General features: G+C 49.8%; 3 protein-coding genes and 1 long non-coding RNA gene across 8 annotated transcripts in view; 2 read left to right on the top strand and 2 right to left on the bottom strand.

The window, feature by feature from the left end:
- ATRIP (ATR interacting protein) overlaps positions 1 to 4833 on the top strand; it is a 13231-nt gene extending 8398 nt beyond the window's left edge. The window contains exons 8-13 of one of the 2 annotated variants that reach the window (XM_031686587.2): positions 87 to 776; positions 2869 to 3005; positions 3163 to 3251; positions 3726 to 3806; positions 4008 to 4260; positions 4670 to 4833. In XM_031686587.2, the coding sequence (XP_031542447.1) occupies positions 87 to 776; positions 2869 to 3005; positions 3163 to 3251; positions 3726 to 3806; positions 4008 to 4260; positions 4670 to 4737 (1318 nt within the window). In that variant the 3' untranslated portion in view covers positions 4738 to 4833. Of the gene's footprint in view, positions 1 to 86; positions 777 to 2868; positions 3006 to 3159; positions 3252 to 3725; positions 3807 to 4007; positions 4261 to 4669 lie in introns of both variants that reach the window. The other variant, XM_006196264.4, reaches the window with a different exon arrangement.
- Positions 1 to 6895, bottom strand: part of LOC140686750 (uncharacterized) — a 13264-nt gene extending 6369 nt beyond the window's left edge. The window contains exon 1 of the long non-coding RNA XR_012060637.1: positions 6786 to 6895. This is a non-coding gene — a long non-coding RNA (uncharacterized lncRNA). The remainder of the gene's footprint in view (positions 1 to 6785) is intronic.
- On the top strand, positions 4856 to 6945 carry TREX1 (three prime repair exonuclease 1). 2 transcript variants are annotated; one of them, XM_031686593.2, is made up of 2 exons: positions 4856 to 5442; positions 5904 to 6945. In XM_031686593.2, the coding sequence occupies exon 2, from the start codon at positions 5947 to 5949 to the stop codon at positions 6730 to 6732; it is 786 nt and encodes a 261-aa protein (XP_031542453.1). In that variant the 5' UTR covers positions 4856 to 5442; positions 5904 to 5946; the 3' UTR covers positions 6733 to 6945. The 2 variants fall into 2 exon arrangements, with proteins under 2 accessions (XP_031542453.1, XP_006220391.2); XM_006220329.4 differs by having other exon boundaries at positions 4864 to 5442; positions 5762 to 6945.
- Positions 6946 to 8007: 1062 nt separating this feature from the next.
- SHISA5 (shisa family member 5) lies at positions 8008 to 26202 on the bottom strand. 3 transcript variants are annotated; one of them, XM_072941216.1, is made up of 6 exons: positions 25976 to 26202; positions 22568 to 22724; positions 13969 to 14052; positions 8682 to 8797; positions 8308 to 8520; positions 8008 to 8222 (listed from the first exon to the last, which is right to left on the bottom strand). In XM_072941216.1, exons 1-6 carry the CDS (start codon positions 26055 to 26057, stop codon positions 8143 to 8145), a joined length of 732 nt encoding a protein of 243 aa, XP_072797317.1. In that variant the 5' UTR covers positions 26058 to 26202; the 3' UTR covers positions 8008 to 8142. The 3 variants fall into 3 exon arrangements, with proteins under 3 accessions (XP_072797317.1, XP_015090387.1, XP_015090384.1); XM_015234901.3 differs by lacking the exons at positions 13969 to 14052; positions 22568 to 22724; positions 25976 to 26202 and adding an exon at positions 10161 to 10296; XM_015234898.3 differs by lacking the exons at positions 13969 to 14052; positions 22568 to 22724; positions 25976 to 26202 and adding an exon at positions 10031 to 10166.
- Positions 26203 to 27079: the final 877 nt, after the last annotated feature.

Here is a 27079-nt window from a genome sequence, read left to right on the forward strand (position 1 = left end):
AAGGTAGAGAATTTAGCAGGCATGCTTTTTGGGTCCTTTGACCTTATCTCATCTCACACTGTGTTTTCTTTTGTGTCTGTTGCTAGTACCTTGATTGGGACTTCAGGCCTGAGGACAACAGGTTCTCGCGATGGGTCATTTCCCCTCTTGGCTCTGAGAGAAGCACAGAACCTGGCACTGACTGGACTGAATCTGGTGGCCAGAAATGAAGGCTCCTATGACAGAGAACCAGCAGAGGGAGGCAGAATGGCCTTCCCGCTCTGCCAGCTTCCTGGAGCAGTGCATCTCCTCCCGCTGGTACAGTTCTTCATCAGCTTACACTGCCAGGCTCTGCAGGATTTGGCAATAGCCAAAAGAAGTGGAGCACCTGGGGACTCACCAACACGTCCCCACTGCGTGAGCTCTGGGGTAGAGGCCAGCCCCGAGGACTCAGTTTGCAACCTGGAAGGCTTCTCTGTGGCTTCACTGAACATCCTTCAGCACCTGGTGTGCCACAGCGGAGCAGTTGTCTGCAAGTTACTGTCAGGAGCTGGTGCAGATTCTGCTGTTAGGGAAGGAGACCAGAGTCTGGTTCATGGACATAGTCACGGGAATGTGACCTCAGCCCCAGGGGGGCTTGCCAATGACCAAAGCCAGCATCCACTATTGAAGATGCTTCTTCAGCTCTTGGCTTTATCTTCTGCAGCAACAGGTCACCTTCAAGCCAGTATCCTCAGCCAGTGCCTTAAGGTTTTGGTGAAATTAGCTGAAAATGCTTCCTTCGATTTCCTGCCCAGGTATAACACAGCATGGGAGTCATGATTTCTTGTGTGTCTTACCTGACCTCTTGAGGTCTGTCCTGTAGCCCCTGTTCTTTCTCCCATCTTGGCTTGTCCATACTGCTCAGCTCTAAGCCTTGGTTTAGGTTCTGAGGCTTAACTCAGAGTTCTGGAGAGATGGGAATTGGGTCCAAGTGTTAGAAGAGCTAAGGAAGTGGTTTATTTGGCTAAATACTACCTCTGGACAGCAGGTAAGCAAAAGACACACGTGATAAAAGAAGGCTGTTAGGCACTGTGGAAGAGTGCCCTGCCCCAATTACAAAGGCTGAACCAAGAGGCCTTTGAACCTGGGGTGTGGATCAGGCACTTTGAGTTTACTTTGTATATGATATTGGAGAATGTTCTAATTCCATTCTTTCACAAGTAGCTGTCCAGTTTTCCCAGCACCATTTACTGAAGAGAGTCTTTTTGCCATTGTATATTCTTGCCTCCTTTGTTGAAAATTAATTAACCATAAGTGTGTGGGTTTATTTCTGGGCTTTCTATCCTGTTCCATTTTTTGTGCCAGTACCATACCATTTTGATTACTGTAGCTTTGTAGTATAGTTTGAAGTCAGGGAGCATGATTCCTCCAGCTGTGTTCTTTTCTTCAAGATTGTTTCAGCTATTTGGGGTCTTTCGGGTTTCCATATAAATTTTAAAATTATTTGTTCCAGGTCTATGAAAAATGCCACTCATATTTTGATAGGGACTGCACTGAATCTGTACATGGCCTTGGATAGTACAGTAATTTTAACAATGCTGAGTCTTCCGATCCAAGAACACAGTATATCTTTCCATCTGTTTGTGTCATCTTCAGTTTCTCTCATCAGTGTCTTAAAGTTTGTGGAATACAGGTCTTTTACCTTCATAGGTAGGTTTAGTCCTAGGTATTTTATTCTTTTTGATGCAGTGGTAAATCAAATTGTTTCCTTAATTTCTCTTTCTGATAGTCCATTGTTAATGTATAGAAATGCAGCAGATTTCTATATATTAATTTTTTATCCTGAAACTACCAAATTCACTGATGAGCTCTAGCAGTTTTCTGATGGTGTCTTTAGGATTTTCTATAGTATGTCATCTGTAAAGTGGCAGTTTTACTTATTCCTTTCCAATTTGGATTCCCTTCATTTCTTTTTCTTCTCTGGTTGCTGTGGCTAGGGCTTCCAAAACTATGTTGAATAAAAGTGGCAAGAATGGACTGATCTTAGATGAAATGCTTTCACCTTTTCACCACTGAGTATGATATTAACTGTGCAGTTTTTCATATATGGCCTTTATTATGTTGAGGTATAGTCCCTCAGTGCCCACTTTCTGGAGAGTTTTTATCATAAATGGACGGTGAACGTCATTAAAAGCTTTTTCTGAATCTACTGAGATGATCATATGGTTTGTATTCTTCAGTTTGTTAATGTGGTATATTGCATTGATTGATTTGCATATATTGAAAAATCCTTGCACCTGTTTCATATTTTTTGAATGAATGAATTCCAGGAACCACATTTTTACCAGTTCCCTTGGTAATTACATCATCATTCCACCCCTGTTGAGCTTGTCCACAATGTCATCAAAAAACAATGGGTGCTTACTGCAGGCCAGACACAGATGCCTCCTATTCACTGGCTCGGGCTGCACACTGTGAGCACTGTGTCTGTGGAGTGAATAAACCCCGTGCTGAGGTAGGGAAACTTGTCTGAAACCCCAGAGGGAGTGTGCTGGATGGTTTCAAGCTAATTAGGCTCCTGAGCCACTGTCCTTGATCACTGTCTGATGCCACCTCCCGTGTTGTGCTTCTCGTCCAAATTCCTTGGTGTTCACCTCAGAGTGAAAGCCAGGGACAAGTGCTACCCGGGCTCTAAAGCAGGATGCGATGCAACATGAGTAGTGTCACTGAGTCACAGGAAATGAGTATCAGCAAGCAGGTGGTGGTCAGCTGCCATTTGAACCCATGCTGTCCGAATCAAGTCTCTTTGTCCTGGCCTCTTGAATTTCCTGTTACCTCCAGTGCAAAGTGAGGGTGAGTTACAGGATTGGTTTGGAGGTGTCACATCTCTGGGCCCCTGTGTTTCAGGTTCCAGTGTGTGTTCCGGGTACTGCCACAGTGCCTCAGCCCAGAGACACCCCTGCCTAGTGTGCTGCTAACCGTTGAGCTCCTGTCCCTCCTGGTGGACCACGAGAAGCTCGCACCTCAGCTCTGCTCCCACTCGGGTAAAGCAGGCCAGGGGTGTGCGTCTGGACTGCTGCTGCAGGTTGGAGGGAAGGGTGGTGGCAGGGACAGGCCCCCTGAGGGCTTCTTCAGCTTGTACCCCAGGTTCTGGGTGAGAAGGGGGACCCTGAGTGAGAGGTGGGGTGTCCTTTCCAGAAGGTTGCCTCCTCCTGCTGCTGTACATGTACATCACGTCAAGGCCCGACAGAGCAGCCTCAGAGACACAATGGCTTCAGCTGGAACAAGAGGTAAGAATGCCAGAGCCCCTTTGGTGGACTCCTCACCACCCACCCCACCCCACCCAAACCAAGGGCTACTTTTCCTCCTTCCTCTGGGGACAAAGGGAGCTTTCATTCATTTTGGTAATGAGTTTAGCCACTAACAAGGTAAACTCACTTTGGGAGCTTCAAACTACACAGATACAGTACAGGTGAACCCCAGGGTACCCTAGGACTTGGCAGGGTTGCCTCATAACTGATTCTAACCTGGCTTTGAGGCCTGGTGGCTAGAGGTGAGCCTGGAAGCAGGTGGGTCTTAGTGAGATACAGGCATTAGTCCTGTGTCTTACCTGGAAAGACCCCACAACACCACCTCTTGGACCCCATTTGTGCAGACAAGCAGTTGCTGAGGCAACTGGAGCCCTTAGAGAAACCTGAGAAAGCCCTTGCTTTGCCCAGGGTCTCATTCTGCCATGGATGGAACAGAGTCTGTTCTTGTTCTAGGCTGTGTGGCTCCTGGCTAAGCTTGGTGTGCAGAGCCCCTCCTCCCCAGTCACTGGCTCCAGCTGCCAGTGCAACGTGGAGGTGAGTGCCGGGGGCAGGCGGGCCGACAGCGGGCAGCTCTGTCGGTGAGTGAGGGGGCCTTGTGCAAGGACCGCTGCTCCTTCACCAGGCTTAGACCCTGGTGCCGCCACACAGAACCTTCCTTGTGTGGGTGGCTGGGAAAGGTGCTGCCCAGCTGAGCAGGCACCACTAGACCTGACCTCAGTCTGCACCCTCCCCCAGGTGGTCAGAGCACTCACAGTGATGCTGCACAGACAGTGGCTGACGGTGCGGAGGGCAGGGGGGCCCCCGAGGACAGACCAGCAGAAGCGGACAGTGCGGTGTCTGCGGGACACGGTGCTGCTGCTGCACAGCCTGTCCCAGAAGGACAAGCTCTTCACTGTGCACTGCGTGGAAGTCCTGCATCAGTATGACCAGGTGATGCCAGGGGTCAGCACGCTGATTCGAGGGCTTCCTGACGTGACAGACTGTGAAGGTGAGCAGTGGCAGGGCCCCTTCCTGCTCCAGCCCACGTGTGGGGTTTGTGCCCAAATCCGTGGGCGAGTCAGACTTCCTGGCCGTAGATCAGCAGCCCTCCATCCACACAGCCTCTGCCAGCACTGGGGCCATTCTTGTCTTCCCGCTCTGGGTCTTCTCTGAGTCTGTCAGCCTGCCTTTTGCTTGTATCTGTTGAGTCAGCCTGGCAGAGCCACGGTTTTTCCAGAAACATCCCTATTTGAATTGCCTTTGTATCACTTTGCTTGCAGTAGCTGAGGGAGCAAGGCCTGGGTGTGGAAGGGACTGGTTAGTTCCTGTGGGCCTGGCAGGGAGGAGAGGTGGGACACTCCCCCTAGTCCGGGTGCCTTCAGGCCTTCACCGCAGGACCCTCGTCTTTTCTGGTTCAGAGGCAGCCCTCGATGACCTCTGTGCTGCGGAGACCGATGTGGACGACCACGAGATGGACTGTGGCTGAGGCCTGTCTCCATCAAGCCACATGGTGGCACCAACACTTCTTTCCTTCCCTCATCCACTGATTAAAAGCAGTGACTGGCTATTTGAGAACAAGCCAGCCTTGTTTCCTGAGTCTGATCTGTGTCGGCTGAGTGGGAGGGACAGAGCAGGAGGGGGACCCGGAGAAGGCTGCTATCCTTCTTCCTGTCCCTGCCGGAGCTGAGAGCCAGCCCCATGGTAATGAATCTGCTTTGAGGAAGGAGCCCTGCCCTGCCCGTGGAATTGTCCTGAGTCATCGCCTTGGGCTGAGGCCATGGGAAGAAACCATTGTGTGGCAGGGAAGGAGGCAGCCCAGAACCAAGGCCTAAACCAGGAAGGCCTGGGAAAGTGGGGCCAAGGGGTGGGTAGACATGGCAGGCACTCCCAGCAGACTGGAGCCCTGGAGCTAGACTTCTCCGCAGTAGCCCTGTCCTCCGGCTGTGAGGGCCCTAGTGTAGGATGGGCCAGCCCGCAGGCCTACGGCTACAGATCTGAGAAGGCCTTGGGGGCCGCACCGCAGAGTGCCTGGGGAGGGACAGCCCGGGCAGGCTGACGAGCAGGGCGGGCCTTGCTCACACCAGCCCCTGGGCGGGCTCAGGCTGAGTTTCACTTCCCACCACTGCTGCCAGCAGCAAGAACCAGCCAGAGAGCGTGCACCGAGTCATTGCTGCCTGTCTGCCACTCAGTGGTAAGTAAGGACCCCCAAGAGGATGGGGTAGGGTGGGAGGGCCATGGGTACCTGCCCCAGCCCCCACCACCAGACGAAGCGAGCACTTGGGGAGGAGCCAAACCTTCCCCTAAACAGACAGCTGAGTGTGCTGGTCCCACTAAGGAAGCTACCCTACCGTCTCTGGCTTCCTGCCCTGAAAAATGGGTCCTGGTGCTAACCAACAGTACCTGTCCATGGAAGGAAGGCCAACGAGGTGCTCCTGCCCACCCCACCCCAACCTGCCTCACCCTGTCATTGGGCACTCACACACCCACCCCTACCCCCTGCCCCTCCCCAGGCTCCGTGGCAGTACCCACCATGGGCTCACAAGCCCCACCCCCAGGTCCCGTGCAGACTCTCATCTTCTTGGACCTGGAAGCCACTGGTCTGCCCGTCTCCCAGCCCAAGGTTACGGAGCTGTGCCTGCTGGCTGTCCACAGATGTGCCTTGGAGAGCCTTCCTACCTGTCAGGGGCCTCGTCCCATGGTGCCCCCACCACCCCGGGTGCTGGACAAGCTCTCCCTGTGCGTGGTTCCAGGGAAGGCCTGTAGCCCTGCAGCCAGTGAGATCACGGGCCTGAGCACAGCTGAGCTGGCTGCACATGGGCGTCAACGCTTCGATGCTGACCTGGCCTACCTGCTCCAAGCCTTCCTGCGACGCCAGCCGCAGCCCTGGTGCCTCGTGGCACACAACGGTGACCGCTACGACTTCCCCCTGCTCCGGGCAGAGCTGTCTATGCTGGGCCTTGCCAGTGCTCTGGACGGCGCCTTCTGTGCCGATAGCATTGCTGCCCTGAAGGCCCTGGAGCAAGATGGCAGCCCCTCAGAGCACGGCCCGAGGAAGAGCTACAGCCTGGGCAGCATCTACACACGGCTGTACGGGCAGGCCCCGCCAGACTCACACACAGCCGAGGGCGACGTCCTAGCCCTGCTCAGCATCTGCCAGTGGAGGCCTCGGGCCCTGCTGCGGTGGGTAGATGCCCATGCCAGGCCCTTCAGCACTGTCAAGCCGATGTATGTGGTCACAGCCTCTACTGAAACCAACTCAAGGCCATCTTCTGCCACAGCCACTGTACCGCTGGCCAGAGTCAGGAACACCCGCCGCAACCTTGGTGGGGACAGAAGCCCCAAGCCCCTTCCTCCAGTGAAGGGCCCTGGAGCCCCATCCAGGGAGGGACTGCTGGCCCCACTGGGCCTGCTGGCCTTCCTGACCCTGGTAGTAGCCACACTGTATGGGCTGTCCCTGCCAGACCCGGGCAGTAGACCGTGAAGGAGCATCTGACAAATAAAGATCCCCACCCCCAGCACTGAGTGGTCACTCACCTCTGCCCTCCATGGCAGTCTTAGAGCCTTCTGTACTCCTGCACACATTCAGAGGCCTGGGCCGCGGGCGCAGAAAATGGCAGTCTTCTGTCCATCACCCTCCCCAGCAGGATGGTCAGATGTCTGAGCCCAAATCACAGGGAAAATGTAGAACTCCAAATAGTGGGTGGGAATGGTACCTGACCTGATATTCAAGGCCAGCAGCTCTAAATATTTGCATTTATTATAAACAAGGGGCCAGAAGCTCTAAATATTTGCATTTATTATAAACTAGACTCTCCAAACACATCAACAGGTACAAAGCTAAGACAGATGTGGTGAAACATTAACAGAGGGACAGGGAACACCGAGGTATTTGTGTCTAGGCCAGACCAGCCACCCAGGGTCCCCCTCCTCCTTTGGTCCAGACGACCCCTTGGCCCAGGTGTCCCCACTGCCAGGACAAACCGTGGACTGGGCTGCAGGAGCTGGCGGTCTGCAAGGCTGGTGCTGGGGGAGCAGGGACTCAGAGGTCAGGTGGTCCCTCTCTCTAGGGCAACTTCCCTCCAGGACCCAGGGCTTCCAGTCTCACAGCAATTATTCCACACATTTTGAAACAAAACAGGCAAAATGTTCAGCTACAAATAAAACAAACACTGCAGGGAGGACACCTGAGTGTGCAGGTGGACAGAGGCCACCCTGCCCACCTGTGGTGAAGGGCCAGGGCCAACCAGGGGAGCCAGAACCCTGGGTAAATGTGGCCTCCAGGTGGTCCCAGGAGAGATGCAGGAATAGTCAAGGCAGACAGCTCAGGGGAGGGTGGGGCTTCACCTGAGGAGTTTTCCTGTCAGGAAGCTGCTTACCCTCCACTGAGCATGGCCCAGGCTCTGGGGAGCTATGGGCCCACGGGCTATCTGCCGAAAGGGTTGAGATCCACCTGAGCTGGCTCCCAAGCCTCACCCACTTGCCTGCATCATGGCTCAGGTTCTTCCAAGACAAGCCTGGGGACAAGCCTCAGCCTCAAGTGGCAGCTAGCCATTCTTCTGAAACCAGAACACGTATGCATCCTGCCCGCAAAATGCTGTGCTATCCTAGTGTGACAAGCCCCACCTGGTCTCCCTGGGCTGGTCTGGAAAAGAACTGTTCTTTGAATTCTGCTTGAAATTTCAGGAAGCATAATTTCAAGTGAGGAAGGGGAACAAGTGGGCCCAGCAACTCTGGCAAGGACTGTTCTCCACCTCATCAGCTTCACACGAAGCCTCGTGTACAAACAGGACACACGCACACACCACGCATGGGGAGAAAAGGACCGTGCCTGCATACCCATCCACACACACATATAGCAGATTGAGTGGCAGCCAGAGATGCAGGGTTGTGCTCAGGGGGCTGCCTTTGGGGGTTCCATGTAGGCCGGATTGTAAGGAGGCTGGCTGGCAGGGTAGGGCATGGCTGCACCTCCTGAAAATGGAGAGAACACCGGTTGGCTGTGGGCATGGTGGGCTGTGGAGGGTTGGGCAGGGCCGGAGTTGGCCGCAGTACTCACCAGCCATTGTCTCGTGGTAGGCCGGAGGGCCCATGGGCTGGGCCGGGTAGGGTGGTGGGTACTGCGTCGGGTAGGGTGCTGCTGGCACCCCTGGCTGGGGGGACATGGAGTGGTAGCCCTGGTATGTTGGTCCAGGGTAGCTGGGCGGCACACTGGGAGGTTGCGGGTAAGGAGTGTGCACCACTGTGGTGGCCGTGGTGGTGGTCACAACCGCTGCAAAGAGAGCCCCAGTTAGAACCCTCGGGCTTGCCACCTCTCCCTCCAGCTTAGCCAAATCAGGGCCCTGGTCAGCTCCCCTTACCACCCGGGGTCTGTACCTGCACACAAGGGCTCACAGTGGGGCAGTGGGGCAGGGTGGGGGTGGGCATGCTTACGACGTGGTCGGCGGCACATCTTGTACAAATAGCAGCAGGAGCAGGTGAAGCAGATGATGACGGTGACAACAGAGAGCACAAAGATGGTCAGACCAACGGCTACAGTTGTCCCAAACCTGCCAAAAAGCCAGTCATGACCCAGGGCCTCTCACTTCTACCCAAGACCAGCAGTCCACACCCCACTCATTCCCAAGGGGCACCGCTCTTCCTGGAGGAGACTCTGGGCCGCACAGAGCAACTTCCAGGGTGTTTAACTTCAACTTCTTTCAGTATCACTTTCCTCAAGTGTCAAATGGGGTTGACTGGGAGTCCGTATGGAACACCTCACCCAGGGTCTGCACCTCGCCCCACCCTCAGCAGCACGGGAGGGAGTGCTTCCAGTGCTTCCCCAGGACACATCTTGTCCACCCCCGCCACGCCAACAGCAGACGCTCAGAGGATGTGCCACGAGCACTGTGTGGCTTGAACCAGAAACTCAGCAGTGGGTAAGACTGACCAACTCACAGCCTCTGGGGACCCACAGATCATTACAGGAGGCAGGTATGGGAGAGAAAAATTACTCGGGAAGCACAGGTGATAAAAATGGGGAGACGTTCCAGGAGAGCGGAGTCTAGTGTGGCCAGGACAGTGAGGAGAGGTGCTCAGCGAACACAGGGCAGGGCTGTTGGCCCCCGGAGTGGCAGTGAGCCTGCTGGGTGCCAAATGCTGTGCCAGGGGCTCACCTGCACCCTGGGGCTCCTGCGCGCTCACCAGTGGGGCAGGTGGGTACGTTAAGAGCCAGTGGGGCTGGAGGAGCCCTGCCTTCCGGAAGAGGAGGCCTTCCTGCCTGACACAGGCCCCTCAGCAAGGACTGCGACAGAGTGGAGGGCCTGCCTCTGAGAAAGCTGGCCCAGGGTGGGAAGTTCACCAAAGCTGACTTTCAAGGGCAGCCAGAACCCTGAGCTGTGCCCCGTTCCCCAGAGGCCAATTGCTGTCCTAGTAAAAGGTACGTGCAGCAAGCATGTTAAGACATGTAGGGACATGGTGAACATCTGCCTCCCCTGAGGCTTGGGGCCCCGTCCAGCCCCACCCTGCATGGAGGGGCTTCCAATTCACAGACCCAGACAGGCAGCTGGGCCGAGTCACACCCTGGGGACAGACTAGGGATAGACCCTCACACCCCAGACTCAAAACGCCCAACTGCGTTAAAAAACAGGAGACACTGGCCTCTGTGAGACCCAGAACAAGGCCCTGAGACAGGACCCTCGGAGTCAGGAGGTGCCTTCCCACCTAACCAGAAGGGGCCATCACTGCACCCACCCACAAGCTCCTCCCAGACCCGCTGCTGTTCCAGAGATGGAGAAACATACATGCACATTCACCCGCAATCAGTGTCCCCATCGCCAGTCTCTTTCTCTCTTGCTCTCTTTTGCTCTCTTCTGTCTCTGTCTCTCTCTCACACTCACACTTATACACACACAGGATGGCGCCCAAGCTCACCCCATGTTAGCTTCCGCCTTCACTCAGGGGCCACTGGCACCCCCCAGACTTCCCCTTTCCATCATAGGGCCAGTTTCAATCTCCTCCCCTTTCGAGGAAAAGTAAAGCGAATCTCCTCCGCCCTCCCCTCCCCTTGACGTCAGCGGCAGCAGAGCCGTGGGGCCTCTTAAAGACACAGCGTGGCCCGGGCACCCCAGCTGCTCTCAGCTGCACTCAAGAGGGGCCAGGAGAGGGAGGGAAGCACTTGGCCGACTTGCCAGAGCCGCACCCCCAGCCCAGCCTGCCCAGGCGTTCACCTCGCTGTCTAGGACTTCACTAACACGGGGTCCGAGAGATGTGAGAGATGCCCGGCCCAGAGTGCCCAAACCACACTCCTGCTCACCAGCTCAGCCCGCCAGCCCTGTTCCAGCCGTCCCCTCGATGGGCACCTGCAGCTATCTAAGCCCACCAGCAGACCCAGGGGCCCCACCAGCCTGTCCCCTCCTCTCCGCCAGCTCATGCTGCAAGCCACAAACCCGCCTAAACCTGAACCTGCCTCACTGGATGATGAAGATGCCTCAAGTCCCCTAGGCCACGCTGCTGAGTCTGATCTTGTCATTCTTGCTCAAGAGCCTAGTATGGCTCCTGTAGCTCTTGGGATCATATAGGAATGTGCTCTATAATTTACTTGTTAAACTGTATGTGTATCTGTACTTTTCTGTATATGTATATTAGGGTTGACAATAAAAAGAGGGGCAAAATCTAGGATTTGTCTCACTAGATAGTAATTCTTACAAAAAGGCAGATGTTAACCTTTAATTAAAAGTCTAAATAAAACTCGTTGTGTGACCTGGGACTCCCACCCTCCCTCCTCTGTGCCCCAGCCACATCACCCTCCTTTCAGCTTTTTTTTTTTTCTTTCAGCTTTTTTTTTTTTCTTTCAGCTTTTGAAAGCACCATGCTGTGTCCTACCTCAGGGCCTTTGCACATGCAGCTCCTCCTGCCCATCTGCCTTTCTCTTCTTCCCATCCCCACATAATTAATTCCTGTTCACCTTTCAGACCTCAGCTCAAAACATCACTTCCTTGCCAAGCCCACATCTCACCTAATGGACCCCCCACTTCCCCCGTAATATCACAGCACAGTCAGTTCAGAGGGTCTGCAGTGACCATCTGGGGCCTGTATCCAGAGGTTCCAACACTCAAGTGATTAAAAATACACCATACCCGCCTGACCATCCTGTGAGTGGCAAGGAGCTGGGGAGAGACAATGAAATCAGGACTCAAAAGAACCACGTCAGGGAACAAAGGAAGCTCCAGGAGGGAACCAGCCACTGACCATCAGCAGGGCAGGATGGGAGTCACCTGCTAAAGTGGGGGATGGGCGGAAGACCCACAGGTAACATGGACATGCTATGGGGAGCATGGACCCCACATCAAGGGAGGACACCGCCTATCAAGGCTGTGACAGACAGGTATGGTCTCATCTGGATCTCTGTGCTCTGACCTGGTGCCTCATTCTTGGGGAGCCCAAGGAGTCACCCTAAGGAAGAGCCAAGGGTGAAGGTCCAAGAACGAAGGATGAGGGGGTCAGAGGTGGGGAGGGGAGCAGAGTTGATGCAGGCCCCTTAGCACATAGGGTCCCTCCCCTGTCAGGTATCCCCTGAGCTTCTAACCAGGGCTGGACCCCACCAAGGAATCATCGCTCCAGTGGACAAACAACAGTGCCCCTGGCCTAGGGGGCAGCACACAGGAGAGGATGTCTCCTTGGGGCCCAGACAGGCAGCCCACCTGGGGGCATTCACTGGAGACATGTCACTGATGACACCATCCCTCCACCCTCCCTTGCTCCACCCTTGCTCCTCAAGCCCTAAACCTTTATAAGGCAGATGGTACGTGAGATGCTGGAGCTCTGCTCAGGAAGCCGAGGAGAGATGGGGCAGGACGGGGTTGGAGCCCAAGGGAGAGAGCATCCTGTGCACTCCCAGCGGACAGCAAGGTGGCCCAGGTGGGAGGCAGCAGGGCTGGCACACCTCCCAGAGGGAGAGGTGCTCCTGAGCTGGCCTGGAAGCCACGCCTCCTCCGCCCCAATCCCCCACCCCCACCCCGTTCTGCAATGTGGAAGCCACATTTCTCAATACTCACACACCAGGTCTCCTCCTTCTTTCCTTCCATTTCTCTAAACCCTCCCTCTCAGCTCCTCCTGTGGCCATTTTTCAAATATTGCTGACCTCACACTCAGTCCTCAACACACTCAATCCCACCCAAATCTGAGCCCTTCACCCAAAACAAAACCCACTCCTCATCCATCCCGTATCCCCTGCACAAGGCAGAGACCAGGGCACCCCCACCTCAGCCCCTCCCTCAGCCACCGTCCTAACAGGCAGCCCAGCCTCCCTCTGGTCTCCAACAGCAGGGACCAGGAAGCCATGGCTGCCTTCTGCTGGCCGCATGCCACATCCTCCCCGCCTGCTTTTGGCATCCTCCAGGGAGCAGTCAGAGTGGTGTCCTTCTTCAAACACCATTCAGACCCCAGCACAGCCCAGAAGCTCCCGTGGTGCCCACTGTCCTCAGAATAAGGCCCACACTGGCCGGACATCAGAATCTCCAATGGGGCTGACTGAAAGCCCACAGTCCTGGGCCTCCGCAAAGGACTGCTCCCTGGATGAGGAGGGAGGTGTACTTCTTCCCCTCCCTGACTCACAGGAGCCCTGCCTGATTCCTCTGCAGCCGGAGAGGCCCCACACTCGCCACAGGACAAGATGAAGCAGGACAAGAACCTGGACCTTCACCCTGCCACCCAACACAGACTGGAGCCCAAAGTCTCTTCCTCCAAAGGGCCAACCAGGCCTGGTTGGATCTTCTATGAGAGGGGCTTCTAGATCCACCAAGGTAGAGGGCAGACAGCACGTGGAACAGACTCCCCTAGAAAAACACACGAACAGCTTCACGCCCATTGCATGTACATGAAACGTGTACCACAACACCCATCGTGGTGGCAACAAGACAGGGTGGGAACCTGGCCAAGGGGACCGGAGCTTGGGAGACTAGGTTGTTTCCTGGTCCTCTGAAGGGAGGGCCCTGACAATACTACGACCCACAAAAACCCCGACACGGGGACTGGGCACACCATCATTTCTCCCAGCATCTTTACCATTATCACCCCATCACCATGCACCCCCGCACCCCCATCACCCCCATCACTGTCAGTGTTACCACCATTACCTCAACACCAATACACATCTCCAACATTCCTAACACATCCCCCTGCCACCACTACTGCATTACCACCATCATCACCACTGTCATTTCCTACCACCATATACCTGCCTGTCACCTCATCACCATACACAGCACCTTACATGCCCACAGCCCCCATTACCATCAGCCACTTGGCCACCACTCCTGCCCCATTACCACACATCCACCATCACCCTATCACCACCACCACTGCAGCCACCACCATCACCACACACTCAGCACTGTAGCCCCTATCACCTCACCACTATCACCTTCTGCTACTATCGTCCCTATCACTGTCACTCCCTCCCCATCAACTACACCCACTGGTCACCAGAGCCCACTCCATCACCTAGGTCAATATGAGCTCCCATACTTGACCTTTCAATTGTCAACCCTCAATCAGTCACCCCCACCTCCAGCACAATGATAAGGGCACAGCTTCTCAACACAAGGATCAAAGGTCCTGGAGGGCAGACATGGTGACAGCTCCTCTCGGGCCCCAGCCCCCAAAGCCCTCACCCTAGCCCACCTGAGCCCCCTCGTCACCTCTGCCAGGAAGATGCAGCCAGCCTGTAGGTTTTATTTACCCTGACATGGGGTCGCTGTCCAAGCTGGAGCGGAACCTCAGCGCCGGGCCCAGCTGCTCCAGGGGCTCCATGTTGGTGGGGACACTGCAGAGAGGAAACCTCACATTTAACACGTCCGAGCCCCACCGAGCACATCAGGAATGAACACTACCCTGGCATACACACAGAACACGCACAAAAGCCAACCCCAGAGTGGGCCAGAGCGGGAGCCCTGGTGGCCACCTGAGGATGAATGACACACATCAGGATCTCAGGCTACAATGCCACATGTTCTTCTAAGGTGCACAGGGGACATTCTCCAGGACAGACCCCATGTGAGGCCACAAAACAAATCTCAAGAGACTTGAAAAAAGAGCTATCATACAAAGTATCTTCTCCAACCACAACAGATGAAGTTATAAATCAGTAACAAAAGACTACAACGCCATAAAGGTTTTTTTTTTAAAGTTTTAAAAATCCCTCATACCTTGGGAAACTAATATAATACAAAAAAAGAAAGAAAGGAAAGAAAGAAAATCACCACCAACAAAACCCTCCAAAACTGCGGTTCAATAAGAAATCAGAGAGGAAATTAAGAACTCTGTTAAACTGAATGATAATAAAAATACCACAGGTCAAAATTTGGGAAACACAGCTAAAACGTTCTGAGAGGGAAATTTATAGCTTTACTAGTAAGATGGTGGTAAATTTAAGGAGATGGGGAAACTATAATAGAACAAATCCCCAAAATAAGGAAGGAATAAATAAAGATAAGAACAAAAATAAAAGAGAATAACAGCCACGGGAAATACTAGAGAAAATTAACAGAACCAAAGCAGGCACCCCTCTGGCAAGACTAATCAAGAAAAGGAGACAAGATGCAAAAAGATAAAAATACAGAATAAAAAAAGGAAAATAACTGTAGGTACAACAGAAATACAAATAATAATAACATAATAACTTTGAATTCTGATTTGAACAAACCACTTGTGAAAAGGCATTTTTCAAACAAGTGGAGGCAACTGAAAACAAGACCAGTATTGAAAGCTATTAATGAATTACTGTTAATTGTGCCAAATGTACTACTGATACAGTGATTATATTTCTTTGGGGGGGTAGGTAATTAGGTGTATTTATTTATGTTTAATGGAGGTACTGGGGATTGAAACCAGGACCTTTTGCATGCTAAGCAAACGCTCTACCACTCAGCTATACGCTCCCCCCATATTTCTTTTTAAAGGACTCACTTATACTGATAAAAACTAACATTTAAGGAGAACATTTTATGTCTGGGGTTGGTTTTTAAATAATCCAGAAAAGAAAAGTAAGGCAGGTATATCAGAACAACAGCATCAGAGCAGGAAGCAGGTGATGGCTATATGGAGTTACTGATTATTCTCTCCGCTTCTGTATGTACTTGAGATTTTTCAAAATTAACAAAATAAAATTGAAGAGCATTAGGAACAACTATACTACAGTGAAGGACAAGTAAAGCTGAGAAGAAAGTGTATTTTACAAAATCAGTATGTAGGCTTTGGTGAGCACTAACATAGCAAAGCACACCAAGTTGAGATGCAGCGGTGGGAGGCTGGGAAGAGAGATCCATGGAGGAGGGCCTGGCATCTGGAGCCCTTTTTCTCGTGGGGGCTTTAGTTGATCTCAGAGGGGAGCGGAGAGCAGCACTTCTGAAAGCCTCAGGTGATAGATTACATCCAGAGGCCAACAGGTAAGGAAGCCCTGATGAATCCCACTCACTTGGGCTGGGACCTGACAAGCAGGGAGAAACTGAGGAGAGAGCTCAGCTTCCATCATCTTCTCCTCTGCAGTGAGGCAGAGGTGACCTTAGAGTGCTTGTGTCCCTGGCAAAAGCAACATCACTCCTCCCCGGAGGAAGTCCTGAGCTCCAAAGTTCTACCATCAGTTCTGCAAACACGATGTTAGGCACACAAGTGAAAACTGCCAGGAGCGCTAAGCCACTAGACAACATGACTAGAAAACAACAGAAACAATACAACAGGGGCTTCAAATATGAGTCATCAGACCCTGACATTAAAACTACACATACTTTCTTCAAAGAAATTAAAGGGAAAAAAATCGGGCAGTTCGGGAGACCTTGAAATATAAAAGAACAAATAAAAATTCTAGAACTAAAAATAATACAAAAATTAATCATTTATTAAACACCGCTCAACATACAATTAATCAACTGGAGGATAGGCCCAAACAAATATATGTACACTAAGGCCCAGAGACACAAAAAGATGGTAAATGTAAATACAGAAGACAGTAGGTGAAATATGGAATACAGTTTATAAAAGGTCTTACGCAGTGTAATTAGTCCTAGAAGGCGAAATGTGAGAATGAGGCAAAAGCAATCTTTAAAAGATTGCAAATTTTCCAAAACTGATAAAAAATAAGACAATGATTTCAGAAGCAGCATAAATTCAAAGAAAACCACACCTAGGCACATCATAGTAAAACTGCTGAAAACCATACAAAGAGAAAAATCTTAAAAAGCAGTCAGAGAAAAGGCATGTTGCTTGCAAAACTGACAGCTGATTTCTCAACCGGAAACAAAAGACCTCAGAAGACAATGGAATGAGAGCTTCAAAGTGCTGAACAAAGTTGATAACTGCTAACCCAGAAATTTATAATCGGGAAAAATATCCTTTAAGAAAGAACATAAAATAAAGATATCAGACAAACAAAAACCAAGAAAATTTGAAATGCAACATTTCTGCATTGAAGGTAGAAGGAACATGATCTCAGGTGAAGCTTAAAGATCAAAGAAGCAATAAGAAGCAAAAGAGAAGATAAATATATGGCTAAATATAAATAAATATTCACTGTCAAAAACAATTAAAATACTGTCTCTGGAATTTACAATAGTATTACAAGAGACAAAGAACAGCATAACACATGATAAAATGAGCAATTCATGAGAAAGTCAAAACAATCCTAAATATGCATGCACCTGACAGCAAAGCATCAGATTTCATGAATCCATACTGACAGAACTAAAAGAAGATAAACTACGAGTGTCTCTCAGTAATGGGTAAGACAAGCAGACAAAAACCAGTAAGAATAGAAAAGATCTAAACACTGTTATCACCAACTTGACCTAACTGATGCTTATGAAACACTATTCTCAACAAATGCAGAATATACCTTCTTTTCAAGTGCTTGTGAAACACTCAGCAAAGTACAGTACTTGTTGAGTCATAAAATGAGTCTCAATAAATTTCAAAAGACTGAAACCTTAAAAGAAAACAACACAATGAGATATTACTACCCAGCCACCAAAATCACTAAAATTAAAACTTTCTAGGAAATAGCAATGATCTATATCTCGACCGAGGTGTTATATACAAGAAGTACACATTTATCAAAACTCATCAAACTGACGCATTAGGATCTATACATTTTGCTTTGTGTAATTATACCTCAATTTTAAGAAAAGATTTACAATGTCAAGTTTTGGAGAGGATGTAGAGAAAACTAGAACCCTCACTCGTGGCTGGCAGGAGTATAAACGATACAAGCACATTAGAAAACTGTTTGAAGTATCCGCCAGAGCTGAGTACATGCACCCAATGACTCAGGAATCCCATTCCTAGATATTTACCCGGAAGAAATATGTTCCTTTTAAAAGGCACCAAAGATCTGTAAAAGAATATCAAAATAGCAGAAACTTTCCTTAATCTAATGAAGAAACTTTCCTTAATCTAAAAACAAAAAAACAAAAAAACTGCAGCAAACTCTAATGGTGAAATGAGACAAGCCTTCCCTCTGAGACAAGAAACCAGAAAAGAATGCTGTCACCACTTTCAATCAACACTGTACTAGAGATCCTGGCCAGTGCAACCAAGCTAGAGAAATTAATAAAAAAATCTAAGAATTGGAGTGGAAGAAATAAAACTGTCATTATTCGCACATGACATGACTTTTTGTAGAAAATTCTAAAGAAGTTTCAATTAAAATTATTCAAGTCAATAAGCAAATTTCGTAAGGTCTCTGGACACAAGGTTAATTTATAAAAATTGTATTTTTCTGTATCAATAATAATTAGAAATGAAAAATTTTAACTATATAGCATCATCAAAAAAATCAAACACTTAGGAAGGAATATAAAAAATACACAAGGCTTTAAAAAAATAAAAATAATAAAAAGAAAACAAGAAGAAAAAATAAAAGAAAAAAATACACAAGGCTTTGACTTAGAAAATGATTAACGTAATTAAGAGAATGAAAGAAAACCTAAATACATTGGCAGATATGCTGTGTTGATAGATTAGAAAACTCAAGTCTAGTAAAATGTCAATTCTACAAAAACAGTCTATAAAGGCAATGAAATCTAAACTGGTTTTATTGACAAGCTGATTCTAAAATGTATATGGAAATATAAAAGGCCAAAAATAACTAAGACAAGATTGAAGAAGAATATCAAGCCTTATTATAAAGCTGTAATTATGAGTCTGTTTTAGTTCAAGGATAGACAAATAGAGCAATGTAATAAAATAGAGAGCCCAGAGACATACCTACGCCTATGTGGACACTCAATTTATAACTTGGCACAGCAAAGTGAGAAAAAAGGATAGTTCTCTCAAAAAATGATGCTGGGTCAACTGAATATCCATATTAAAAAATGAAATTTGATCTCTACTTACATCTACTATTACTACTACTACTACGCGTACTTAAAAGAAATGCATACACGTGTGCCCCAAAAGATATGTACAAGAATGCTCATAGCAGCATTATTTGCAATAGCCACCCCCTCAAAAGGAAACAATCCAGATGTCCATCAACATTAAAAGGGATCACCTGTGGTATAAAACATAATACCATATATGAATGGAACAAACAACCCAATATGGATACAAATCACACACTGAAAGAAATCAGACAGGAAATAGATGTATGATGTCATGTGCATGTCTGTACATATATATATTAACGGGTGTAGCAGGTTAATGGCTACCTTGGGGGATAACAGAGGAAATCCTGATTGGGGGCTTCTGGGATGCCATGATGTTCTAATCCTTGCCCTACATAGGTGATGGTTACATGGATATGTTTACCTTGTAATAATTCAATGAACCGTACACTTCAGATTTGTGTACTTTTATGTGCATAAAATATACCAGAACTTTTTTTATGAAGCACAATATAGATTTTCAAAATATTAATCCCATTTTCACTTCTCCAATCACCCAGCCAAAACCAATCACAGATGTTCATTTTACTAATCCAAATTCTTTTCCTACAGATGAATTTTATTATTTTGTTTGTTTGTTTGGGGGGAGAGGTACTTAGGTTTGTTTGTTTGTTTACATTTACTAATGTAATACTTTCTCTTAAACTCAGATTTTTGGGGGGAGGAGGGAAATTAGGTTTGTTTATTTATTTCTTTATTTGTTTTAATGGAGGTACTGGGGATTGAACCCAGGACCTTGTGCATGCTAGGCACACACTCTGACACTGAGCTATACCATCCCCTTATCATTGTTATTTTTTTTAAGTATAAGAATAGAAAGGAGTGTATTAGGGTACACTGTCAGACAACAGCGGGCCACACAGACAAGGGGTGCCTGTGTGGGTTGTTAGGGTCTTTTACAAGGTCAGGTCACAAGGTGCCTGATAGGCTTGTGCACTAGCCCCTGATTGGCTGTAGGTGGGGTAAGAGGTTTAGGGTCTGTGAAGGGCCATGGGGTCTATGACTGACCCGTATTATTTTTTTAAATGAAGTATAGTTGATTTACAATGTTGTGTTAGTTTCAGGTGTACATTACAGCAAAGTAGTTCAGTTTTACACACACACACACACACACACACACATATGTATTCTTTCTGTTTCTTTTCCATTGCATGTTATTACAAAATATTGAATATAGTTCCCTGTGCTATACAGTAGATCCTTGTTGGAAGAATGTTTTATTACTGCCCCCCAACCCCAATAAAAAACTAAAGAACTTAGGGATGCACATTTGGGTATTACAACTCTGAAGAAAAGCAAGGTCATAAAAAAGGTAGAATCATAGTTACCTTGGCAGGGTAAGAGGATAGCCAGTGTTTGGGAGTGAGCTCAAGGGGCTGTCTGAGTTGCTGGTAATGTTGCGTGTCTTGGCCTGTGTGGTGGTTATACAGATATTTGCTTTGTGACAAATAAGTGACTTGTACATTTATTTTGCGCACTTTTCTCTATGTGAATTATATGTTGGAATAGGACAGGATTTTAAAAATCTCAATGGATAAATTTAACAGCAGATTAGATACAGCTGGAGAAAGAACTGAATGAACTGAAAGGTTAGAAGACATCATCCAGAACTCAGCACAAGACGAAACTATGGAAGAGACCAGGAGATATGGTCACTGAAACAGAAGATGTAGCATATGTTACACGGAGGAGCAATATTTAAAGAATGGCAGATAATTTTCTAGAACTGACGAGACACTAAACCACAAATTTAAGAAGCTCAACAATGGGGGAGGGATGAATTTGGAATTGAGGATTAACAGACAGACACTACTATATATAAAATAGATAAACAACAAGGACTTACTGTATAGCATAGGGAACTAAATTCAATTATCTTGTAATCACCTATAATGGAAAAGAATCTGAAAAAGAATGCATATTTATATACATGTATATCAATCACTTTGCTGTATACTTGACACATTGTAAATCAGCTATATACTTCAATTAAAAAAAAAATTTTAAAACCCTGAAAAAAAAAAGTTCAACAAATCCATAGCAGCAAAATAAAAATAAATCCATACCTAGCTATATCATAGTGTAACTTAAGAATACCAAAGACAGGAAAAAAAATCTTAAAAACCTGTCAGAAGGGGAAAAAAAGATTTCTTTTAAATGAGGGACAACTGACTATTGACGATGTGTTAACAGAAACAGTGGAAGCCAGAGGCAATATGCTAAGAGAAAACAGCTATCAACATAAGTCCTGCTCAGATAAAATGTTCTATAAGAATGAGATCAGTGTAATTTACCATATTAACAGAAAAAAAAAATCATATGATCATGTCTACAGATGCAGGAAAAATATCTGACAAAATTCAAGATCTTTCATGATTAAAACTCCAAGCAAACTAGGTATAGAAAGGAACTTCTTAAACCCGATAAAGGGCACCTGTGAAAAAGTTACAGCTAACATCACACCTAATAGTCAATGCTTTTTCCCTAAAATTGAGAACAAGACAGAGATGGCTTCAATTTCTATTCAACATTGTACTGGAGGTTCTGGCCAGTGCAATGAGGCAAGAAAAAAGAATGAAAGCTTACAGACTGACAATGAAGAAGGGAACAGTAAAAGGAAAAAATGGAATAAAAACAAATCAAAACAACTCAGCAAGTGAAAAAGAAATATAGAATAGGAGAGACACATAACACAAAATAAGATGTCAAATATAATCCCAGAAATACCAATAATTACATTAACTTTAAATGGAATCGATGCTCCTGTTTTTTTAATTGCCAGAATAGATTTTAAAACAAACAAACAAAAAAACACAACAAAAACCAAAACAAAACAAAAAAGACACTTGCAAGATGTGCAGATACCAAAAGGGTAGAAGTAAACGGGGAGAATATGATTCACCAGGTATGCAGCCTGGTGTCGCCACTCCCAAGAGCTCGTTGGAAGTCCTTAGGCAGTAACTACATGCAACTCTCTAACCTGACAATTCGCTCCAAGGTACTTCCAAGAAATTCCCACAAGGCCCCATAGAAGGAAGAAGGAAATGACAGTGATGGGCACAGGTTAGATACACACAAGGCAATGCAGATGGGCCTTACAAACACTACACTGACTGCAAAAAGTAAGGGGGTTCATTGTGCCCATAGAACAATATAGAGTTTGCAACACAATCAAAAGAATGCAACAGACTGGTTGCCTATGGAGTGAGAAGGGAATGGGATGGTCATGGGAGATTAAAATAAATCTGTAAGATGGTGGGGGCTGCGCTTGCCCAGATCAATGATACCACCGGCCACGAGCTGGGAGTGTGACCACGGGAACCCTCTACACCTAGAGCCAAACACAAACAAAACACAGAATTTGGCAAAGGGAGACACATGAAGGGGCCTGGAACCTTGGATCCAGCCCGTGAAACAGTCTAAACCCAAGATGCTGTGTAAACCCACAGGCCATGCCAAGTGGACACAGCCTGGCCCACAGTGGGGTACACGCCCATGCATGATGCCCCCCAGGACCCATAAGGTGACAGCTGCGCAAATCACATGCGACCCCCAATCAGGTACATGCACATACTGCGGGGTACACTCACACCAAGGCGCCCATCCTGAGGGAATATTAGTACAAGTACACACACAGGGTCAGCCACAAGGCCACTGACCCCTGAGAAACCCGCTCAGCCAAAAGCTAGGTGAGCTGGAGCCCTCGAGGGTCGGGGAGAAATGGGCAAGGGACCACTTGAGCAGGGTCTGGGATGTCCAGCCCAGAACCAATCCCCCACCCTCACTGCTTTGCCACCACTTCAGAGGGTTGAGGCCAGAGAGGCAGGGCTGTGTCTCTCGCACACACACGCCTGCTGAGGGCAGATTCATGCCAGCCATCCTGTGTGACCTCCATGTACCCACCTGGCCTCCAGAACATCACACTCTTCCTCAGTCCACACAAATTTCTTCAGCACATCAGAGCAGCAGTACTGGTCATAACAGGTGCCACAGCAGAAATCAGGACAGAACTCGGGGAAGGGGTTGAGTCCATGGGAAGCCACACACAACTCACCATGGGCTAGAACAGAAAAACACTCTTGTTCATCTGTGGCCGCAGGATCAGGCCTCACATCAGGCCTCAGCCATGTCCCAGCCAACACAGCCCCTTTCCCAGCAAGGCCAGCAGGCCCAAGCATGCTGGACCATCTCAGAGCCATCCCAGTCACCAGCCACCTCTGGCCACTGCCCCAGCCAGCCTTGCCCTCCCTACCCTGGGCCACAGAAGAGGTGCCTAACTGAGCTCCCTCCCCACCAGTCCACTTGCCTTCAGATGGGAGAGTGAACTTTTTAAGTATGAGTCTAACTGAGCCACTTCCCACTCTCTGATCATGGGATCAAGTCCAGACTCCACAAAGCAGGGTCTAGACTACAAAGGAACTTGAAGGTCACCCCATACTCTGCTCATATTCCTACCTGTCTCCCATCTCCCACCTTCAAACCTACTCATCCCTCAAGGCCTTACTCCAGGTCCTCTGGGGCAGAAGCCACCCAAGCCCAGTTACTGAATAGTAACACCCTCAACCAGCTGCTGGGGACCAGGCACTGAACTGACCCATTCTTAATCCTCATTCCTTGTCCTCACCAGTGAGCCACAGCAGCCTCAGCCCTGGCTGGATGCTAGACTTCAGGGGCCGGCCCTCATAGACTACACCCTTGCAGCAGGCTGTCTCCTAACCAAGTCGCCATCGGCCAGAGTCACACCCACCACAGAAGCATCCATGCAGCGCTCGGCCCTGGGCTGAGCCTGCAGCAGGAGCCTAGGAAAAGTCTGCGCCCTCAGTGGCCAAGCCTCTGTGGCCACGGCACCATGTGGTGCCCTGGGTCCATCACAAGGCTCTTGGCCAGAGTTGAGACCTATGGACATGTCCTGGGGTCAGGACAGAGCCTCAGTATACAAGGTCATGCTGAGGGGAACTGGCTGACAAGTGTGGAAAACAACCCAGAGCTTTGGATGACCATAAAGTTTGCAAACTATCAGGAAGATGGTATAGCCAAATGTCCCCATGCATCCTTAGGCTATATTAGCAGAGATTTAGCACCCACCAGCAGGAGAGAATGGGTCCAGATTCTGCCTAGACAGACCCCAAATGGAACACTCAGTCCAGCCCAGATGACTACAGCAGACTGCAGGCAGTTCTGATGATAAACTCTCTACAGCACCTGCAGTCTTGGCACAGCTCCAGGACTCTGAAGACCCAGCCTGGGTCAGTGTATACTGAAGGGGAGCAGAATCATCACCCCCAAACATTCCTCTTTGGCATAAGGATTATTTTAAGCAGTTATATTTAAGAAACTGCAGACACAGGAAATGCTCTGAAAACTGACTAGAACTTACCCCTTTGTCAGAGACATTCATAAGGGAAATCTCCATTTGTATGGGGACCTCCCTTGCTGTACCAGAGAGAGGGGGTAGGACTTCAACTCTAGAAACTCTTATCAGTGCAGAAGGCACAGATTTAAATCTGCATAACAACCTTTCCCTTGTTTACTGGGCTTTTCCTAGTAACTTCCCTTAATTGACTCCCAATACCTTCTTTTGTCTTCCACCACGGGGGGCGGGGGACTTAGTTTGCCTGGGTCTCTTCTAGGTATACAGGAGGTATACATGTTGTTAAACTTTTGTTTTTCCCCTGTTAATCTGTCTTACTTCAATTTAATTATTAGCCCAGTCAAAGAACCTAGATAGCAAGAAAGGAAAATTCTTCCATTTCATGCACCCTGGCAGAGCAAGGACCAAAGACAGAGGTACTTAGTGAACTCTGTGAAAAAGGACAACTAGGAATGGGGTGGGAGGTGGGGAGATGCTTTGTTCTTGGCAGCTCCAGGCAGAACCTGCTTTGGGCAAAGCTGTGGGGCAGAGGATGAGACCACCAACAGGCACAGCCAGCTGTCCACCTGATGGCAGGTATGCTCAGGATAGCCCAGGCAACCTACCTCCAGCAGGGCTTTTACAACCTTTATAACCACAGCCCAGCCCAAGCCTCTGAGCTGGGTCTGAAGACACAGGTGAGTTTGTTTGAGCCAAAAGCCCATGAGTCAAATGTTCTTCTGACCCCCAGGCTCTCTAGTCCTCACTGGGCCAGGGAACAGGACTGTACCTGGGAACAGGACTGTACCTTTTCACTTTCCCACTCTAGTCCTCCAGATTCGTCCCAGCCCCCAGGAAATAAAGTCCTTCAGTCCAAGGAAACCACCCATTCCAGAAGGATCTTTAACTTTCTACAGCTGGAGACGGTGGGGGCGGTGCGCCGCTCCAATTCTTACCCCTGAAAGGCCCCCCAGCTTGGCCTCCATCATTTGTGAATCATCAGTTTACAATCAACACACACAGTTAGTGTGCCTCCTCCAACCCCCGAGGCCAGCCTCAGCGGTCTCCAGGAACACCAGGGCCATAGAGGCAGACAGTGGAGGCTCCCAGCCAAAAAACAGAGGCTGAGGGAAGGCCTCTGGTGGAGAGGCCAGACCTCCCCGCTGCCACCACCCCCGACTAAGCCCAGGCAAGGAATCCTACACCAGCCTCTGAGGACTCTTGGAATGTGAAGGAAAAGCCAGGCTGGTCTAACAAGATAACTCACAAGTCTAGGAATGTGAAGGAGAGGCTGGACTGGGCTCACAAGATAACTCACAAATCTAAGTATTGGAATACTGATCTGAGTTCTGCTGGACTAACTTGTAAGCCTAAGTTAATTAGTGTTGGTTTGCTGTTCATGTTTTTTTGCTAGCCAGCTGGGTTTTCAAAGATACATATCTGGCTTTGGAATGTTGGTTTGCTGCCTCCCCGCCTCCATTTTTGTGATGATAATGCTACTAAAGCTGTTCCATGCCTATTGGCCTAATACCCCAAGCTTGTACTTTACCCTATAAAACCTCATGCGCACGTCTTGGAGGTGCTCAGAGCTTCGGAGCAGAAGCCCCTCTGAGCCCGCCGGCGTAATACATCTGAGTACTCCAACCCTCCGAGTGGTGCTTGTTTCTTGGCTGGCCTGTCGTTTCCGTAACAGGAACACTAGAGGACGGACCCCCTCCCTACCATTCCAGCACAGAACAATGGTGGCAGCCGCCTGGGGTCTGGGCAGGGTCAGTTCGGACGGGGAGGGAGGCTGGGGTGGAGGAAAGACCCGTCTTGGGGTTCGAGATTGCCTCAGAGTTGTTAGGGTTCTGTGGCGGTCACTGCGGGGAAGGCGGTGCCTGCGCTCGCTCCGAGACGGCGCGGACGTGGCCGCCCCCAGCCCTGCCCGGGACAGACTCCCTCCACCCGCCAAGGCTCACCACCCGGAGGAGGCGGCGGCAGCAGCAGCAGCAGCAACAGCAGCAGCACCAGGACCCGAAGCGCGGGGGCCAGCGCGGCCATGGCTGGGCGGACGGACTGACGGACGGTCGTAGCGCGGCCGCAACCTCGGCGGCCGCTCGCTTCCTCGCCCCGCCCAGGCCGTTCCGGGAACCCCGGCCGGGAGGGAGCGGCGAGGAGGGGGAGGGCGAGAGAAGGAGGGGAAGCGGGCGCCCCTCCCCGCCTCGGGGCCAGGCACACGTCCGGTGTCTGCCCCTCGGACCGGTTCCCGGAGCAGGCGGGCGCCCCGTGACCTCGAAGTCTCCTTTCACTCTCGGAGCCCTGTCCGCCCCCACCCACAGGCGCCGCCCTCGGTCCGGGAGGGGTCTCCGCGGGGAACTGCATCCTAGCCCTTGAGCGCCTGCTGGATGCTGCCGATGGGTCCAGCTCCTCCTGGCGCCTCAGGCTTCTCATTTGCCCGGTGGATCCTCACTCCCCGAGAGGTACCTGAGGGCCAAGACGGGTGGCGCGGGGACAGCTCCCCGAGCAGACCTCTGCACACAGGTAGGTGCCTCACAGATGCCAGTATCCTTCTGGAAGCCTACTTTGGAGACTTCTGGGGACCCTCAGCTCCGAGGACACTCCATTGCCCTGCCTCCTGGGGTGACACCCCTATCCCTGTGGTCACCCTACCCTGAGTCCAGGCAGGCTCACCCCTGCCTCAGGGCAAGCCTGTCTCAGATGGCCTGGTCTGAGGAGCAGGCACTGGCAGCTCCCAGGCACACGTTAAGCTACCACCTGGCTCACGATTGGGCCAACTGGCCCACATCCTTGTCCCCTGCCAAGCATGTGCTCTCAGGAGTCACCCTGAGCTGGGGCCTCTGCTAACAGGCCTCCACTGCCCCCTCACTGTGGGTCAAGGGCCCCCACTGAGCCAGAGATGGGGAGCTGGAGCACCGTCTTAGCCCCTTGGGGCAGCTATAACAAAACATCACATCGCACAATAAACATTTCTCTCTCACAGTTCTGTAGACTGGGAATCCCAAGATCAGGGTGCTAGCGCATTCTATGCTGTTCCACACCCTGGGTGTCCAGCCTTCTGCCTC

Source organism: Vicugna pacos, chromosome 17 (genome assembly GCF_048564905.1).
Source record: "Vicugna pacos chromosome 17, VicPac4, whole genome shotgun sequence".
Classification (NCBI taxonomy): Eukaryota; Metazoa; Chordata; class Mammalia; order Artiodactyla; family Camelidae; genus Vicugna; species Vicugna pacos.

Excerpts from the sequence above, each read along its gene's own strand:
- TREX1 (XM_006220329.4), top strand. The coding sequence starts at position 5,782 with ATGGGCTCACAAGCCCCACCCCCAGGTCCCGTGCAGACTCTCATCTTC.
- SHISA5 (XM_072941216.1), bottom strand. The coding sequence starts at position 26,057 with ATGGCCGCGCTGGCCCCCGCGCTTCGGGTCCTGGTGCTGCTGCTGTTG. Across the intron at positions 22,725-25,975 it reads GCCGCCGCCTCCTCCGGGTG|CCCATGGTGAGTTGTGTGTG; the intron begins GTGAGCCTTGGC and ends TTTCTGTTCTAG. Across the intron at positions 8,521-8,681 it reads GATGTGCCGCCGACCACGTC|CGGTTGTGACCACCACCACG; the intron begins GTAAGCATGCCC and ends CTCTCTTTGCAG.